Here is a 14,995-nt window from a genome sequence, read left to right on the forward strand (position 1 = left end):
TGTTATTTGTGGGAGAAAATAGCTTAAGAGCTGTTGAGCTTGCAGTAGGTAACAGCAAGTCAGGTCTGCTTAACTACTTTGAATCGTGAGGGGGGCATCTTTGTTCTCCTTTGGTGAAATAATGCAAAGTTACTATTTGTTTTTAACTTTTTATTAATGCTGTAACCAACATGTATGTGTTGCACAATTTACAAGATAAGTATATGAGAAAGATTATTTGCCTTTTCTTTTTATAACCAGTCATTTACTACTTCCTATTATGTTTTACAGCCTAAAACAAAAAAGTACCTTTTTACTTCATTGCCAGTGTGGATAAAACATGCACCAGAAGATAAACTACAGAGTTTCATTGAAACATTTGCAGTACAGTTCTTTACAGCAGAAAAGTCAAGAAATGTTGAGCTTTGCCTGGCAATTCTGGAGGGACTTGGCCAAGCCATGAAACTCCCCAGCCCTGCTCAGCATAGTTGGGGTGTTCTCTGCAGAACCACAGAGAAGATATTTGAGATCTTACCAAACAAAGTGCAGGTGAGTGAAATAACAGAGGTGATGTGTAATTAGGTAACCATTTGGAATGTTGGACCCCACTGTAGCGAGTCCTGTAATGCTGAGACTGAATAGCCAAAAAATGGATTTGTATATACTAAGTCCAAGATTGCCATTTTTGAGAATATTCTCCTTTCCCCAAAGTATGGCAATCTCAGAGTTAGTGTATATAAGTGCAGGGGGAGTGGGGCTTGCCACCCTGCAAAAAAGTTTAAAGGGTACTTGCGTATTACTGCAACCACATTTTAGCGGTTGCGAAGAGCACATACCTGCAGACAGACGACTGCCTGAAACACTTCACCCGGCTGATAATGGTCTTTACTAATGTCCAAAAAGTTTAAATGACTTTCAGAAATGGCAGACCTTACAAAATGACACAAAGTACCCACCCTGGCATCACTTGTTGGCATCTTGATAGTAGGGGATATGTAACTGACATTTTCTTCCATTGTACGAATCTGCATTGAGAATCAGGGATTTAAACTTCTTTTGCATTCATGTCATGTTGCAGTGTATGCCATTTTTGAAAGTAATGTAAACTTTTTGGCCCATTTCTAAGGATTATCATCAGCATTTGCAAGTGTTTCAGGCACTCATTTCCCTGCAGGAATGCATTTTTCAGTTGTGAAAGTGAAACGACACTGCGGAGCGGGGACTGCCTATGACAAAAGCGGGAAAGGTATTCCTCTGTTCAAGGAACAGCATAGTAAGTGTTTGGAAAGTACAGCACCAACCTTTGCAGTAGTAAGTATCACAGAAAGAGTTACAAGGAGCTTCATTTTCCAGATCCTCCTTCCAACATGGAGGAGGATCACAGTCCTCCTGCTGTACTGGTCAGTTTAGTACAGCACATGGTTGGATGCTGTCATTCTTTGTAAAAAAAAAAAAAAAAAAAAAAAAAGTGATCTATGACAAATGGTCCTTCTCACACTCGTTTGCAAGAGGGCCGCTTTCCGTTCTTCTTCGTGGTCCACTTGCACAAGAAAACCAAAACAAAGGTAATTTGGAGTTTATATAGCCCGTTACACTTACACATACAGCCCTGTCTTGTAAACATAATGAGTTGCACAACGGAACAAATGTGGTTGCGATAATACGCAAGTACCATTTAAAGAAGAAGAACAATATTCGTTATTTGCTTTTCTCCTTTATTTTCAGGCTTTTTTCCTGTTTGCTGGCATTTGATATTTCAAGTGACAACATTTCAGTAAGGAACTGTGTAATTAGTGTAGCTCATAAGTAGTGCTATGTACTTACGGAACCACAAGAGTACTTAGAAATCCCAGTTAATAGCTGCGCAGTGCCAGAAGTAAGAGTCAGCTTTCAGCAGTGCACTAATGGACAGTACTGTATTGGCCTGTATCTTATTTTCTGCACTGTGAAATCTGTAGTAAAGAATGCTTTATGGATTAGAGTTGAGTAACACTTCATTCAGTTTTATTTTTTGTGTTCTAGCTCCTGTTATTCATTACTCATTGGCTGACTTGTCCAACCTCATAACTCAAATCCTACAGTTTTCAGATATAGAGATTTTTCTGTATCAGTATCTTCCTGCAGTAGAGTGTCATTTTTTATTGTCCCGCTCATCTCACCATGTGTGCACCTTGAGAGGAAGTCATTGCTTATTCCCAAATCTCCAGGTCTCATGGGTGTTGCTTTGAACAGAATCTGGGACATTTTCTCCGGAAACTACTGATCATGATTTGCTAGTGTGGAATAAGTGAGGACATATATCTGAAACCTTAGTTTCATTTAACTAGCGTAGAATACATTTTGACTAGAACTAAGTATGAGTTAATATGATAACTTTGCTGCTTATAGGTAGTTACCACAGGTGCTATGGTCTTGTTGATCCATTACATGCTACATATTTGTCTTTATGCATTATCGTGGTAATTTGTACACTACAACCCCTTCTTTGTCTTCTGTTTCCTTTTTCAGTATGGGAAGTACATTTGTTATTTGGACTACATTAGTATCAGTCCTGTGGTAAATAATTCTTATTTAATTTATTTGCACCTTGGTTGGTATGAATGGATTTGGTTACCATGGCCTCTTTTCATCTAGACAGTAAACAGACTACTTTCCCTTGTCAACTTCAGTTACTGGCCAGCACTGACTGATTGCTGGGACTGCATTGGTTATATATGCTGCTTTCATTCAGTAGCTTAATAGCAGGGCAAACTAGTTCTAATAAAGAGAAACACTTATGTGCCATACTGGAATGTTCAGCACTTCAGAATATAATTGGAGGAAAGGTAGCTGAAACTGATTTAAGCAGTTGTGACACACATGAATACATATGACACACTGACATATGTATAACAAGTGATAGAAGTATGTGGAAGCACACAAGCAGATTTTCTTGTTTTGTAACAGAAATGGAGTTTGTATATTACTTTTCAATTACATATGAAATTACAGTTTTCAGTGAGGGTTTTAAAGCAGTTTCTGAAGCTGCAGAGTGAAGTTATATGTTTCTGTCAAAAAACATGATCTGTATTTATATTTCAGGTTCAAAAGTCCATAGGTAAGTACTAGGCTATATGTCCTTGTGTGCCATTTTAAGCCAATTACCTTCAAAGGTAAGAATCAAACCCTGCACTTTGTCCCCTAAAGTAAACATCTTAATCATTATGTAAATATCCATCACCGTTACGATAAATAATCAATGTCCTTAAGAAACAGGGATGCATTAATGAAGTAATTGCTCAGAACAAGGCTTTTCATTAGTTGTCTTTCATATTTATGGCAGTGTTTCATGTATTGGTATGCTCCTACTTATAATGTGGAGAATAATACCTTTTTACGTAATAAAAAGGATTTTTTTTAAGGTTGTCTGACTGTCAGCAGGATGCCTTTGTGAATGTCTATACCATACTGTTGAGCTACTTAGTAACTCTTGTTGAATGTTTTCTATCAAGTGCATATCCTTTCTTGTGTGTGTCTGGTCAGTGATATTGGTATCCATAAAGTTAGAGGGGGTGGATATCTTGCGGTCCCAGATCTTTTCCGTTATTGCTGTGTAAGCTTAGTGCACATTTTTTGTGATTTTCCCAATTTTTGTGGTTTTAACACTTCCTTGGACTTACAGTATGGAGTGGTAAAGTTTCTAAAACTAATTTTCTACCACAGCTCTAGTCAAAAGATCTCCAAGATCTCTGAGCAGTCATGCCATGCAGTTTTTTTTCCATCTCAAAGATGGTAGCTATCACAAGTATTACAGCCTTTGCATGGTTTTAATTAATGTTTTGCATTGTAGAGAGGCTTTGCTACATGCTTTATAGGTAAAGTCTAAAAGGGAAAAACATGAGCACTGTTCTTCCTCCTCCTCTTCCTTCAAAGTTGAGAATGAGATCCTTACTGAGGAAACAAAGGTATGCAGAGATGACCCAGTAATACTGTTTTTTGAGGTAGGACTTCTGAACCCAGAAAATGTATTGACCTTTCTTTGAAAGGACTCTTCGCTGAAGTTGTAGAAACCATCAGCTTATGGTATCCTCCTCTATCACCAGCAAGTAATGGCATCTGGTGAGTAGAAGCCGGTGTAGTAATGTCAGGGGGATCTCATCCGCAGCTATTTAGTTATTCTGTAAATATGTACATCCCAAATTTTGCAGAACTTACTCTACATATTACCACAGGAGAAATAACTACAGTTAAAAAGATGGTGAGTAGATATGATTGATTTATGAGTTTATTGACTAGGATGAAACTGATCCAGCTAGACCATGTTCAGGCTCTGTCAGGAGAAAATAACGGATGTGGATAAACATTAAATTCTACAAACATTATGATGACTTTTTTTTTTTATCATTCTACGGTATATAATACTATATGTATAAACTTATTGTTATGCATCCATCTAGAACAACTGCATAACAGAGGTTCTGATATAAAGAAATATTCTAATATGGGGTATTACACACAATGAATATGTCATTATTTTCTATTATTTTGAATGCATCTGTTTTTCCAAATGTTTTTCATGGTTTTGGAATATGAAAGGTTGCAACTAGGAAAGATTGTTGAAAATGTAACAATGTACTGTACAGAGTAGCTTGTATTGACATGATTAAGATCTATTTCAAAGAAAACAATGCATCTCTAAGTTGACAAATAAGTTCATGATGAAAGGGTTATACTATATGCTGAATTCATCTGCCTCAGAAACACATAAGGGTAAGTAAGAACTGCCTTGCATCAGGACAACACATGACCCTGTAAGGAATTGGTCACCCTTTGGGAAAGGCCTTATAGCAGCTAATAAGTAGTGACTGGTGGCAGTGATTTCTACCTTATAGTCTGGGCAGGATGGGGCATAGCTGGAGAACCTGTGCCAACCTTCCCCAGGAGTGTCTGTTTGTATATAATTCATATCTCAAAGTGTGCATGTGTCAGCTACTTGGGCAGGGACATGAAGCACATGTTGGACAGATAGGGTACTGGAGGTTTTGGTTTGACCACTTGGCTGAGATCTGTACCCTAAAGCTGTGCCAGTGGGGAGTCTTATCGGGGATCAGGAGAGAAAAGGAGAAACCAGACCCAGACTGACTGTGATCTCTGTGTGCTCTTAAGGGAAATTGTACTTTGCTGTGTGTGTACTTTTTATCCTCTCAATGTGGATGCCCCTCACTGGTGCTAGTGGTGAAGATTGAGGCTCCTTGATTACTGGGCCAGCGCACAGGCAAAACACAGTGCTTATTCCTTCCCTGCTTGTCATGTGAGTTTGCCACTTTGCTGTGTGTGTACTTTTTATCCTCTCAATGTGGATGCCCCTCACTGGTGCTAGTGGTGAAGATTGAGGCTCCTTGATTACTGGGCCAGCGCACAGGCAAAACACAGTGCTTATTCCTTCCCTGCTTGTCATGTGAGTTTGCCATTTCATCCTGCGTACATCTGTAGCTATGTAACAGTTTGTACAAACCATCTTATGAATAAGTCCTGCGTCCACTTGTCTACTAATGTCAAGGAGTAGACTGGTTTTATTTATGTTCGGGGTATAAATAAGCATCAGTATGGCTAATTTAGACAGCAAATCCTGAAAGGAGATTATTAAACAGGAGCAAATAGCAATAGTTTATTGGGGTCTGGATATTTAGATTTGGTTAAACCTGTACTTACAGGTGGCTGTCATTCTGAGGTTGTCTCAAGGTAGGATTGCCTTGAAATGAATAAAATCAGCCGATCTGACTATATCTTACACCCCAAAGCACAGAAGGATTAAGTCACCTTTTTGTATGTATTTAGCTTTTGGCACTAGTTTGGAGTTTGAAGGAAAGGGGAACCCATTTGATAACATAACGAGGAAATGGAAAAGTGAGGAAAATGTTGGGCTGAGTATAGATGAATGGAAGTAGGGCTAGAGGTTCTATAATCTAAAGAAAGCATGTCATTCAGAGAACAATATCTGAGATTCCATAAGTGATTTCTGACCATGGCAAGAATGAAAAAGGAATGGAGAAAAGTGGAAGACAGATGCCTGTCGAGGTATAATAGGGAAAGGTAGACAGAATAAGTAAGTCAAGTCTGAAAAGAAAACATTGCAGTTTCATTCCATCTACCTCAACATAGAGATTGAGAGTCAGACTGATTATGGTGATGTTCTCTTCTTAGATGTGTGATTTGTCAAGAGAAAAGTCAAAAGCAATGAAAGAAAAATTGGAAATATCTTTCAAAAATAAGCAGGGGATGCCCTGCCAACTGGTGTGGAGTTCCTGATGGCAGGGAACAATTATGGGAGGGAAGAGAGGGGAGACTAACACCTTTTTTTGAATTATCACTTAAGATAGGCAAGCATATATTTACTTAAAAGAAAACAAACCATGTTAACATGTACACAGTTACAACCATTATACATCACATGCATGCTTTTATGCAATTATAATCAATCCAACATTACAAAAATTGTTCAATCCCTGCCTACCCTTAAACCTCAGTCCTCCTGCAGAAGATTATTCTGCATGCATTGTTCTCATAATTTCCATGTTTTCTATGCATTTTGTCGCTACCCTTTTTCTAAAGATCCCACTTCCATTTCTTTTACCAATGTTACAATATTCCCTACTTCAAATTACAGTTGACATTGATTTCCATTTTCTAGTAATTGCTTTTTTTGGCAGCCACCAAAACTGAACAAGGCCTTATTATGTTTAGGCAATTCAGATGCTTTATACCAGCTCAAAAAATAAAACTTTCCTTAGGTACACCCATTTGCTCTCCCAATATTTCTGAGTATTCTGTGAGGAATTTTTGAAGTCTGCCATCTCATTGCACTCCCAAAACATACATTTCCAGTTACCATTTTCTTCCCGATCATACCTCCAATATTTGCCATCCACCTGAGGAAAAATTCTTTGGAGTCTGCTTAGGGTATAAAATACCTATGCAAACACATTCAAGCAAAAATCATAAATCTTCTGCACTGTTGCATATTTAGAAGCCATCCAGCTTTACTCTGCTGCATATTGCCTACTCAGAGGCGATATTTGCCTAACATACAAAGCTATGGCAAACCCAGAGCTGTTGGACATGCTCCACTTAAAGAAATCCCAATCCCTCCAAGCTACATGCTCTAGGGACCTCAACCTTGTCACCACAATAAATAGAACATGCTAGAGGGATAGATTCCTGTCCCAGAGAGTTCCCATACTCTGGAACAAACTACCTATCTATATCAAACAAAGCTCCTCATTAGCACTCTTCAAGAAAAACCTTGATGATTGGATAGGAGATAGGAAATTTACCCCGGGGGTCACTTCTGTGGCTCTACTTGACAGGGGCACAGGAAAATAATGTACTTGGGTGGCAAAAGCCAGGGTACCGTTTGGCTAGGCTTATATAGGCCCTAGGGCCAATAGCCTAGTACCTACCTATGAACCTATATCTATGTCCTTCCATTGTTTCCTTGTGAATTGCTTATCCAGTCTGTCTTCCCAATCTTTTCGAACCTCCTCTGCTTGATTCCTATAGATGTTGTGCAATATTTTATACACACTGCTAATTATCCAATTTTTATAACACAGCTTCTGTTCTAGAGTCAGCTAAAAACTCTATCAGGTCAGGTCTTTCACTTAAGATTCCCCATTCCCTTTTTGTTTGCCTATATTTTGATATCAGTCCTGGTTAGTGAAGGGTGTTTCTGGCCTGCAGTTCAAATGCCTTCCTGACCTCTTCACTTCCTATTACCTTTCCTTCTCTAATTTTGCCCATTACCATGGATCCTTTGCCAGTTTTCTCCAGTAAATTTCAGCTCCCAGTTGCTTATTCTATGTATCCCTAATTGCAGTCGTCCCTATTGGCAGAATCTCCTTTTGTTGGCTTAGTTGTTGGAACATTTACTGCTACATTATGAATCCAGTATTCTTAAGGATCTGCATCCAAAATCCCATTCTCTCTCTATTTTTGAACTTTAGTCTTGCTTCATCACCATCCATTTCCCTTTGAATTATAGCTTTCTGCTTGTGTTATTCATATGAGCTTTAACTGTATAGCTGTAAAATATCCCTTCAAATCAGGTAATTCTAAACCACCATCAGGTAATTCTAAAACCACCCTTCCTAGGGGTGGGAGTGGTGGCATAATGGTTAAGGTGTTTACCTTATAAAAACAAGGTGCAGGGTTTGATTCTCACACAGGGAAAATAGCTAGGCTTCAAATGGCCCACAAGGGCAGTTAGCCTAATACTAATCTATGAACCTTGTTCTATTGGAAGGATCCAAATCTTCTCTTATGTTGATAAAAATGTGCACAACCTCTATATAAAACTGAAGGGCTAAAACCATTTTCACTGCTTGTATCTTGCTATCCATAGCCATATCCATAGACAAGAGCTTCCAATTTCTCAGTTTTTGTATTATCCTTTGTTTATTCTCTTCCCACATATCCTTAGCTGATATAACAGAATCCTATTTAACTCCTAATCCAAATACTTTATTTTATCATGTCCCTGTAAATATGGATTCAATGTTGTCTGTCTGCATTCATTTCAAATGTAGGGGTCATCTGATCTGACCTCGGTGACGACTTTTAAGCTTCTTTGGATCCAGAGTTCTGAGCTTCCCCAGCCCATGATTCCCTAGAGTCCACTTTAGATCATCAGATCTCATTTGCCCTGGAAGATAATGGACATGCAAAAGAGCTCTCGAAAATCACCTTGCTCTATCATTTGGAATACAAGCTAACCCTGTCCCACCATGAGAAAGTGTGCTGCCTCTCTCTTGTTTGTATTCTTCCTTTTTAGAAGATTATGCTTAGTCTTAGTTATTAGTCAGTTAGTTTAGTTAGTTTACTCAGTTAAGGCTTCCAACTAGTTGCAACTATATATTTAGTTGTAGTAATCTTTTTTGCTGTTAAAATAGAACTGTGGTTCAAACATAATTTACACATTTTTGTAGGTTATCTTCACCATGTTAGAATTCACCAGATTCAAGAAGTGTTTGGAATGTGGGCATAAACATCCACCCCAGGACCCATACATATATGGCTTGGGCACCACACATCTGGATGTGGACTGTCAGTCCCATGCCACCTTTAGTACCAGAGCCATTCAGATGAGAAGGGACAAACTTGTTTTAAAGGGGCTTCTTCCAGAACACATGGGGTCTACCCTGTCAACATCTGCATCCCCCTCCAAGAAAGATCACCCTAAACCTAAGCGGCAAGAAAAGGAAAAAGACTCTGATAAGGATAAGAGGGGAAAAAGAGAGGAGTAAATCACCCACAAAGTCTGCTAAGAGACTGTCACCAAAACTCACAGCTTCACTCTGTTGCGATCCAACAAAACACTTGAAGATTGGATCTGACGACTCCACGGGCCCAATCACCTTCTCCATGAGCCAGATACTTACCAGGGCCAGTGAGTCCTAGATAACACTCCCCTATCCTCTAGGATAGGAGATGCTCCCAACCACTATCTGTGGCATTGTCCACTTGGTCATCTCAAAGCCTTGTGGTACTGTATGTTGATAGAATGATGACGTTTTTTAGGATGCAATTCCATCTTGGGTTTATCCCAGTACCCTCCCTTGGAAATGTACAGAGTTCTGACCATTTTACCCTTCCACTTCTGGAATCTATACTGACATGCCCTTCCGGTCCAGTGTTACTGGATCCAACTGGAACCGAAGCACATTTTTTGGCATGGGAGCTACTCATGACTTCATTGCTGACTGCTTCCTCCTTTCCCAACATTTATGCCTTCGGATTGAGATGAAACTCAGAGCTGAAGCATCAGCACTGAGTTCTGAGGGGGTGAGTTGACACCAAGATTCTTTGACCTGTACCTCCCTGTTGAGGCTTCAGCTGTAGATAGCTGAGATATGCTTCAGGGCAGGGGAATCATTGTTGTCAAGGGTTCCCTTGACAGAGACAGCCGGTCCTAAGGATTTCTGAGTAAGTCTGCTTTGTCAGGTCCCCTCTCCAATTCTGAACCTTCTGTTGCTCCCTTAGAAGGTGTCCCGAAAAAACGGATGTGCTAAGGAAAGCACTTAGACTCTTTACCAGAGTCTTACACCGAAGACACTGACTTAGAGGAAGTGGAGGGTTCCTCATCACTTCCTCTCTGAAGATGTCACCTTCATTGATATTCTTGAATTTATGAAGCAGAGTGGGGGTTTATCATGCCAAGACCCTTCACCAGATGAGTCAGTGTTATTGAATGCTTTTAGTTCTGGACCATCATTTTACTGGGTGGTACTTCCAGTTAACCCCCTTATTGACTTTATAGCTCAACAGACTTATATTTGAAATCTACTTATTTCTTTTGTAAATTAATACTGCTGTTTTATATTATAATTTGTCTTCTGTAATTCTAGAGCTTTTCTCCTTGGGTTTCACTGAAAATGGGCTTCTGCCTAGAAGGACTAACCCGGTTAACAAATGTCAAATAAATAAATAAAACAGGCATGGAAGGACCCTGATGTGCTGGAGCCCATCCCCCAAAACGTGGATCACATCTTGGCTCTGCCTGAGGACAGGAGGGTCCACCGGTACATGCTATGATGGTAGAGCAGCCACCAGAAAAAAATATCAGAAGAAATTCCATCTGTTCATCTTCTAAGAGAGAATCTAGGGCAGTGGACAGATTTGGGAAGCAAGCCTATGCATCATTGACTTTCACCCTTAGATCGCTGAGCTGTTTGGCTCATTTAATGAGATTCCAGAGAGACTTGACTAAAAAGATCACCAAGTCCCTCCCAGGGATGTTGCCTGTGGATGTACATAAAACAGTGAGCTCCCATCTTTCCACCCTGCAATCCTCCTCAAATTTGGCCATGTGTTTACTCTCTAATGCAGCTGATGGCATGGCAAGAGCAGCAGGCACCAGCATCACCAGACCTGGATGCATCTTTGTGACTGTGGAATGCTTTAAGTTGCACTTTGTAAATGCTCATTCTGGATACTTCAACCTTGTTTGGACTTAAAGTAAAAGACACATTCACCAGGAGTCAATAGGCTGGTAAGACTCTCTCTGTGGTGGGAGTATGCTTTCCTACCCCGCAAAGATCTTTCTATAGGAACCAGAGATGGGGAAGAAGATGTGGTTTTGCAAATCACAGGGTACCTTCTATGAGTTCCAAGGTGGTGGACCTTTTTCTTGGCAGAGGGGCAAGCAATGGTAATGAATGCTGGCCTGGAGGCAAAGATGGACTGCATAAACAAGACTTTTATGTTCCTTTTACTGAGATGGCTTTTCATCGCTCCTGAATATTTGCCTCACTGCTGTGTTCTGGAGACAGTTGGGGGCACCTATTTTTGCATCCTCAAACTTGGCATGGAATAATGCCAGATTCCTGGCTGTTAAAGATAATATGCAAAGGCTATTCAATTCCCTTTAACCTTCCACCTGTGAAAAAGAAGAAAGCCCCCAGTGTTCCACACAGCACAGTGAGCCTTACCAGCTGTAGAAATTTCAAAGCTGCTAGAAAAAGAGGCACCGAGCTGATCCACCATGACCAGTTGAACAGAGTCTATTCCAGGTTGTTTTTAATACCAAAGAAAATAGGGGACTTAAGAACCATTTTGGATCTCAGTTACCTAATCAGTTTGTGAAACTGAAAAAATTCCATATGGTCACAGTTCAGCCATTTGACCTCTACTGATGGATGATTTGATGTGCTCCATAGATCTCCAGGATGCCTACTATGACATCAAAATAGCAAAACAGTCCAAGATATTTCTCTCCTTTCAACCGAGAACCAATCAGTGCCAATTCTGGGTACTGCCATTCCGTCTCACCAGAGCAACCCACGGTGTTCATCAAGATAATGGCAGTGGTAGTGGTGCACCTTCATCTGCTAGGGATCCAAGTCTTCCTGTACCTTAACGATTGGTTCCTTTTTACTATCTCCAAGCACCTACTACTGTTGTGTCACCTGGATCAGGTACTCTAGTTGTTACTGACCATAGATATAACTATAAATCTACCAAAATGTCGACCAACTCCAGCATAGAGTGTAGAGTTTATAGGATGTCACCTGGATACCAGCCTGGAAATAGTTAAGTGTTACCCAGCACAAAGCTGTCTCAGTTTGCCTCACAGGATTGCAAGTACTACATCAGCCATCACCACCAGCGAGGTTAGTTCTGTGTAGTTAAGCCCTCAGTGTCCACAATTCTAAGGGTCCTTTTAGCCAGAAGATACTACATGAGAGTACTGCAGTGAACATTAGCAGTACAGTGGTCTCATTCCAGTCACCCTTTACATCCAAAAATGCAAATTACTCAAGTCTGCAAACAGCACTTTGCTTGGTGGGTAACATCCCAAACTGTAACTGAGGGTTGCCCTTTCCAGTTGGAATTGCCAGTTGCAACAGTGACCACGGACACCTCCCTATTAGGGTGGGGGCACTTCAAAGGGAGAATAGTCCAAGGTGCATGATCATCACTAGTGATCAATCTTCTCATCACATGTCTTCAGGTTGAGACGGGTAGTCCTAGCATTGCAGGCATTTCAGGATCTCCTGCTCAAGGGTGTGATTTCCATACAGACCGGCAACATGGCGGTAGTATGGTACATCAACAAGCAAGGAGGAACAGATTCTTATCCTCTGTGTTGAGAGGCCTTGAGAGTCTGACAATGAGCTGTCTTCACAACTATTTCTGATAGCTGACATCCTGAGGTGTCCAATGTACTAGCATACAGATTGAGCAGAAGGGCCCCAATACCTCATGAGTGATCCCTCAATCCTACAATGACTTGTTTAATATTCAGTTGCTTGGGCCAACATTACTGCCACCTTTTTGTATCCTATCTAAACAACAAATGTAGCAAGCATTGTACCCAGATCCTTCTGCAGGGATAGTCATTGAGAGATGCTGTGGTCCACATTTGGCCCCCAGGCCTCCTGTAGGCCTTTTCCCCTTTGACTCTAATGAGAAAATTCGCACAGAAAACAAGACGGTGCAAGGCCAGGGTGATCCTCTTTTCCCCCTTTCTGCCTCAACAGAAGTGGTTCCCGTATCTGTGGCCTCTACTAGTACATCCCCCTTGGAGGTTGGATCATTATCCATACCTACTGATCTCTGATCCACCTATCCAGATTGCCTCCTCCAGACCAGAAGTCCTTGAAGTTAACTGCATGGTTCCTCCAATTTTAAACATAGCCAGCGACACCAGGCTTTCTCCTGCAGTAGCTATTATTCTTTCTGCTTCTCAGAAACTGTCCACTAGAAAAATTTACTAGAGTAAATGGAAGAGATTCTAGATTTGGGCCTACTCTAAAGGTTTGGGTCCTTTTTCAGCACCCATTCCATCCATACTAGAACTGATCTCTCTGATCGAGCTTATAGCTTTGCCGCCATCAGGGTACAGTTGATGGCAATTTCAAACATTAATGTTGGACGTAAAGACATTCCAGTAGCCTCACTAAAAATTTCCAAAGCTTTCCTGAAAGGTACTTTTCTTTCTACTAAGACCTCCCATTAGACACCAAGCCCCTCCATGGAACATCATCATTATGCCATAAGCTCTGACACAGACTCCATTTGAATTCACAACCAGAGCAGATCTAAAATTTCTTACCTGGAAAACAATTTTCTGAGTGTCAGTGATGTCAACCAGGCAAATCTTAGAGTTACAGGCTCTTTGATGTAAGCTTCCTATCTAGTATTTCATAATGATAGTTTCCCTTAGAACTAGCATATCCTTTGTTCCGAAGGTGGCATCCAAAGTTAATGTAAATCAGTCTATAAACTTGCCTGTGTTTTTTCCAGGAATTTAAACAATGGAGAATTCTTGCTGCGTATGTTGGATGTTCAGAGGCAGCTCAGATTCTATATCAACAGAGCGAAACAGTTAAGAAAAGATGATCAGTTGTTTGTTTCATTTTCTAAACCATATCTGGGGAAGGCAGTTACTAAGGTTACTTTGTCCACATGGCTGTCAGGTTGCATCTCCTTTGTCTATAGTAAGACTTTACCTTTATCAAGTTAAACCAAAAGCCCACTCACCTAGGGCAGTTTCTAATTCAACAGCCTTTAACTGAGGACTATCAATTGATGATGTTTGTACAACGGCCACACGGGCTACGGTACACACCTTTGTATTGCACTATAAGCTGAACACACAATCCAGATCATATTCCTATTTTGGTTCCACCATACTCAGGAATGTCCTTCACTGATCCCAGTTTGACAGCTTGGAATTCTGTCCCATACATTTGAAACGGACAAAAATAAACAACACTGGATATGAAAGTTATGTAGTAATGTTAGATCGTGTCTGTTTTTCATCTGGTTCAAACTCCTTCCCTTCTGCCATCTTCCAAATTGTCAACTATGGCTTTGAGATAATTGAGTGGACTTTTATTCCCCTGCCTGTGCACAGTCATATGGGATTGTACCCATTTTTTCTCAACAGCTTAGGACCATCTCATTTAAAGGCCTGTTCTTAGGATGGTTCCTTTTATAGCACATTTCTGTTGCAGCAGAATGAATGGAGGGGGGACATACTCAATCTGAGTATCTAAATGGAGTCTAGGGATTATAGGCAGGGGAGGAGTCAGATCTCCGGATCCAAAGAAGCTTCAAAGTCGGCACCAAGGTCAGATTCAATGACCCATATGTTTGAACCGGTGGAAGATCAGACAACATGGATCTAATGTTATGGTAAGTACATAACTTTCATGTATTGCTGAACCAATTCATGTTTAGCCTTTGTTTTGTCTTCATTAATTTTCTATCCCAAAAAAACTTGAAACTGGCTCAGAGTGTTCCACAGTACTGAGATGAACTTTTCTGGTTTTAGCAGGCACAAAATATCTTCTGCAAATAGTCAGTTTTTCTTGATTAACATACCAATTATATCCTTGAATTTCTGACTCCTTTATGTTCTTTGCCAGCGGCTCTAAATGTAACGCAAATAACAAAGGAGCTAGAAAACACCTCAGCCTGTTTCCTCTGTTCAAGCAGCTTATCAGAGAGGAAACTTGCCATTTTAATTGTTGCC

At 40.4% G+C, this 14,995-nt stretch overlaps 1 protein-coding gene across 1 annotated transcript in view; it reads left to right on the top strand.

Annotated features, from left to right (window-relative positions):
* The window catches only part of FOCAD (focadhesin), a 2,336,882-nt gene that overhangs the window by 2,076,146 nt on the left and 245,741 nt on the right, over positions 1-14,995 (top strand). Inside the window, exon 40 of the mRNA XM_044060381.1 lies at positions 271-528. Coding sequence (XP_043916316.1) covers positions 271-528 — 258 coding nt within the window. The remainder of the gene's footprint in view (positions 1-270; positions 529-14,995) is intronic.

This window comes from Protopterus annectens, chromosome 2.part0, assembly GCF_019279795.1.
Source record: "Protopterus annectens isolate FY-2018-M chromosome 2.part0, PAN1.0, whole genome shotgun sequence".
Classification (NCBI taxonomy): Eukaryota; Metazoa; Chordata; order Ceratodontiformes; family Protopteridae; genus Protopterus; species Protopterus annectens.